The 4,711-nt window shown below is 34.9% G+C and overlaps 1 protein-coding gene across 1 annotated transcript in view; it reads left to right on the plus strand.

The window, feature by feature from the left end:
• The window catches only part of LOC106881379 (transcription elongation factor SPT6), a 42,778-nt gene that overhangs the window by 30,510 nt on the left and 7,557 nt on the right, over window positions 1-4,711 (plus strand). The window contains exons 26-29 of the mRNA XM_014931746.2: window positions 912-1,059; window positions 2,544-2,692; window positions 2,981-3,121; window positions 3,978-4,084. Of these exons, the coding sequence (XP_014787232.1) occupies window positions 912-1,059; window positions 2,544-2,692; window positions 2,981-3,121; window positions 3,978-4,084 (545 nt within the window). The remainder of the gene's footprint in view (window positions 1-911; window positions 1,060-2,543; window positions 2,693-2,980; window positions 3,122-3,977; window positions 4,085-4,711) is intronic.

The following is a 4,711-nucleotide window of genomic DNA, read 5'->3' on the forward strand; positions in this document are numbered from 1 at the left end:
TATATTTACTAAAATTACATAAAAATATCTTGAAATACTTAAGAATAAATTTATTCAGTAAAATCACCATTGGCTTCAACCACGGCCTCCAGACGACCACAGAATCTCTTGCAATTCTTCTGGATGGTCTCCTTGTTTAAGTTAGTGAATGCTACCATAATCCTTGCTCTCAGTTCATTTTTGGTGTTACAAGGAGTTTTTTTGGTCTCTCACTCAACTGCGCCCCACACTTTATAATCAAGGGGGTTGCAGTTTGGGGAGTTAGTTGGCCAGATGTTAGGGGTGATGTGGTTGCAGAAATTGTCTGACAGCCAGGACTGAGTTCTCCTGCTTGTGTGGCATAGTGCAGAGTCCTGTTACTAGACATAGGGTCTTTCAGCAACCACCCTCATGACCCAGGGCAGCACTATCTCCTCAAAGCACATGATGTAGGCCTCCGTGTTGAGTCTGAGGCCATGTGGGAAGATGAATGGAGACATAACATCACCATTACTAGTGATCACTCCAAACACCATGATGTTGACTGGATGTTTGATTTTTATCACTCTCAGTACATGTTTTGGGGACATGGCAAGCCAACGGTTGTTCTGTGTGTTCACCATCTGTTTGTATTGGAGTTTCTGGCGCGAATGCCAAGCAGTACAGCATGTCATTTCCAAATTTCTGGTAGAGTGGATTGCGTCATGGTACTGTTTTTGTCATAGATGGTGCCCAACTGACCCTACCTTACTGTGTAATGAACAAAATTATAAACAAACAATGCGCGAAAATAAAAATATATAAAATGGCAACAATTTACCCATTGCACTCTTTGTGTATATATATATATGTGTGTGTGTGTGTGTATATATATATATATATATACAAACACACATACACATCATACATTATTTTCTGTTGTCTTTTTGTAGGGCTATGGAAATAAACATATAACTTTGTATGACATTCGAGCTGAACTGAATCACCGTTATAAAGATCTGAGGACTTCGTTTCGTTCTCCATCAAATGAGGAGAAATTTAATATGCTTACCAAAGAAACTCCACAGACATTTTATGCTGGTAAGATTTCATTTTGCTGTAGTTCTAATTCAGTTCATTGCATCTTAGCTTACAGGATATGACACTTTAAACAGTTTTTTTATAACAGTAATTAAGGATAGACTTCTGACCTAATCAGTTTCAGTGTGACTTAAGTTCATTGTTTCTAGATGGATTGTTTTCACCATAGTTTGAAGAATTATATCAACTCTCTGTAAAATCTGTATGCAAGTATAAAATGCTTAACCATCATTTACATATGATCTTTTCTAGAGTTGTATTGTGCTCCTGAGCAAGTCGCTCAACTCAGTTTGCCCCTTTCTGCCAACAGATTCTTCTTTTACCTCACAGTAAACTTGTTAGCAGGGAGTAGATCATCCAGCCATAAAAACAGTTGTTCAAGCAATGTGGAATTTTTAATTTTTTAAGTAGAAGCTGCTTAAAAGTTAGGAAGATAATAGAAATTGCCACAGTGATGGTAATGCAAGCTAATTAGATAGAATATAATATGAATTTGTACTTCAGCGTTCTTTACACATCAGGTCAGACCTCTGATCAAAAGTATACCTGCTGTGACCATTGCATCTTTTTTGTGTTCCTAGGACTATAAGTTCTGCATGATGTGATTGGGTTGGTAATAAGAAAATTAACTGTTTAGGTTAGATATGATATGTAATAATCATCTCAACGAGTAATTTAATGTATAAATGGGGGTTAATCAAAGCTTTGTTTCTAATCTTTGTGGTTGAAGCCATCCCAACTTGAGCATGTGACTGTAGTGTAGGAGTTAAATCATTGCATTTTGCTGGTCACTTGTTTGTTGGTATTTGAATCAATACCGATGAAATTTTGTCATTTGATGAAGAGATCTGATCCCTGCTTACTCTTATACTTACAACATTGCATCATTATTTTTGATTTCCTGCTACTAAATAGTATATTTGTCTTGATCATGTTAACTTTCAGACATCTAATTATTGTAGCTCTCAAATTGATTCTACCTATATAATCAAATTGCAACATGCAGAAGTTGTGATCATCCATTGTTGAACTCTTTTGTAAAGTAGTGGGGCCATTAACATTATGAACAGAAGACCATTCATTACTCTGGAATCTTGTAGAATACCAGAAATTGTTACAACTGCTATCAGTTGAAAAAGAGACTGAATACCAAAAGCATTAACTATTACATACAACTATGCAATGTGATTTGATGAATGTTGCGTGAATTGGTGGTGACATGTACAAGCAGTACTGGTAGATTTGGTGTAAGTGTGTCAGACTTGAGAACATTGAACCTTACAGATATATTGTGATACATTGATACATAAAAAGATATAGTTTAAACTCTTTCCATTCAACTTCAGAGAATGAAATATTGATGTAGCATTTATGTATTGAAATATTGATGTAGCATTTATGTATTGAAATAGTGATGAAGCACTTACATATATACACTCTCGCTCATTTGTTACATGAATTATATTTGTATTACATCTTCATAGGAAAATTAGTCCTTTGTGGTGTTACTGGTATTGCTCGGAAAAGGCCCCAAGGTGATCAATTGGATGAAGCTAATCCTGTTAGAAACGAAGAAACTGGTCTATGGCAATGCCCTTTTTGCCAGAAAAAAGATTTCCCTGAGTTAAGTGAGGTAAGGATTTATCGTTTCATTTGACACATTTCAGATTGATTTTTCTCTCCCTCCAATTAACATATACTTCATAGATTTTACGTTATTTAATGTTGAAGGTATTTTGTGTTATTTTAATTTTCTGAGAATACTGATTTTTCATTAAATGCAGGTGTCATTTTAATGATTTCAACATTTTTTTAACATTGTATCCATCATTAATTTTTATAAAAGTATTAAAGATTCCAGTAAAAGTTTAACTTCTAATTCTTCATAATGTTTTTTTTTTTTTCATAAATTTATTTCTAGGTATGGAGTCATTTTGATGCCGGAAATTGTCCTGGATCTGCTGTTGGTGTCAAAGTCCGGTTAGATAATAGTGTATCTGGATTCATTCCAACAAAAATGATAAGTGATAAAATGGTTACTAATCCAGAAGATCGAGTAAAAGTAAGTCCGTTTTATTGTATATTGCTTGACTTAAAGTAGATTAGAATATGTTTAGGACAAACCAAACATTTGAGGCCTTTGTGAATCTGTCAGTATATGAATTTTGTGGTTTATTGGCAGCGAGTTTAATGTCTACTATAGGGGTTCAGTTACCATAAATTTGCAGAATCAAACATTTTAGACCTTGTTCTTCCTCTGAGATTGAAGCAAAAGTAAAAGTGTTGTTACTTGCTGAAAAGTGGACTTGAGTTCAATGGGATTGCTGCTAATGCAGACAGTTACTACCTGCCTTGGATTTCACAATTGATTCAAGTGCTTACTGTGCTTAGTGTACTCTGCGTTGGCACCACAGTGAAATAGGTTTGATTGTTAACTTTTGTAAGAGGTTATGTGAACATGCCAATGTCTACTGATGTAGTTGTGCTATGTCTGTTATTAGGGTGCAGTCTCTCATCAATAGTTGAAACACATTGATATTCACTGATATTTATGTTGATTTATTGGTTGTATTATATAGAAATAGCTAGATATGGCAAGCTCAGTGCTTTTATGCAAAGTCCTGTTAGTTTGTACATGTTGTAAGAAAATATTTAATGTTAACTACATCAAAGTGATGTGTGCAGAATGTATGAATGTTGAGTTAGTTTTTCTGTCCAGTGAAACTCCTCCTGTAAGATTGCAGTTTTGCTTTCTCTTCATTTACCTATTTGTTATTTCTTGCTTACTTTCTTCATAAGCTACCATCATACGTTTCTCCTTTTGTCTGCTTTCAAGTTCACATTGTAGATTTTTGTATTGTATCACACTTCCTGGTTACAATTTCTTCAAACCTCATCTATTTTCATTTATCTTTTAGATTGGTCAAACACTTCATTGTAGAATTACAAAGATTGATATCGACAGATTCCAAGTAGAATTGACTTGCAGGTCCTCTGATCTTCGAGACAAAGAAAACAACTGGAAGTAAGTAGTTTTATTTCATTTAAAATTTTGAAGATTACTAATAAGCATTTCACTATTTCTTTTAGTTAAATTGCTCTCTCCCTCTTTCGATTACCTCTCGCTTCGCCAGGACTATAAACTAACGCACACACCCCGATTGCCCTACTCGATCTGAAACCTCTACCGAAGAAATACGTATCCCAGAATGATGTCCAGATAAGAAATTTTCTGTCTTTTCAACCTCGTTCATACCCTTCAATTTATGCGCTGATCATAACACCTTACTTACTATTCTGTCTATTTCATTACCATGTCGTCAAAGTCATTCGTTTATTCAAGTTTATCACACAGTCACTTATTTCTATAAATCTGTCTTAGATTAGCTGACCGAAAACATTCAGATTTTTCAATTCTATATTACTATTATCAACATTTGCTGTCTCGTTAAACTATGCTACACAAATCCCAAAAGAATATTTCTCTCCCTCGTGTTCTGACCACTAACCTTAACCCCTCTCTCTGCCTTACTCTGTCTCTCTCAATCTTACTCTCTCTCTCTCCCTCGTTCGATTACCTCTTGCTTTGCCAGGACTATAAACTAACGTACGCACCCCAATTCCCCTACTCAATCTTAATATACCTCTGCCT

Source organism: Octopus bimaculoides, chromosome 1 (assembly GCF_001194135.2).
Source record: "Octopus bimaculoides isolate UCB-OBI-ISO-001 chromosome 1, ASM119413v2, whole genome shotgun sequence".
Classification (NCBI taxonomy): domain Eukaryota; kingdom Metazoa; phylum Mollusca; class Cephalopoda; order Octopoda; family Octopodidae; genus Octopus; species Octopus bimaculoides.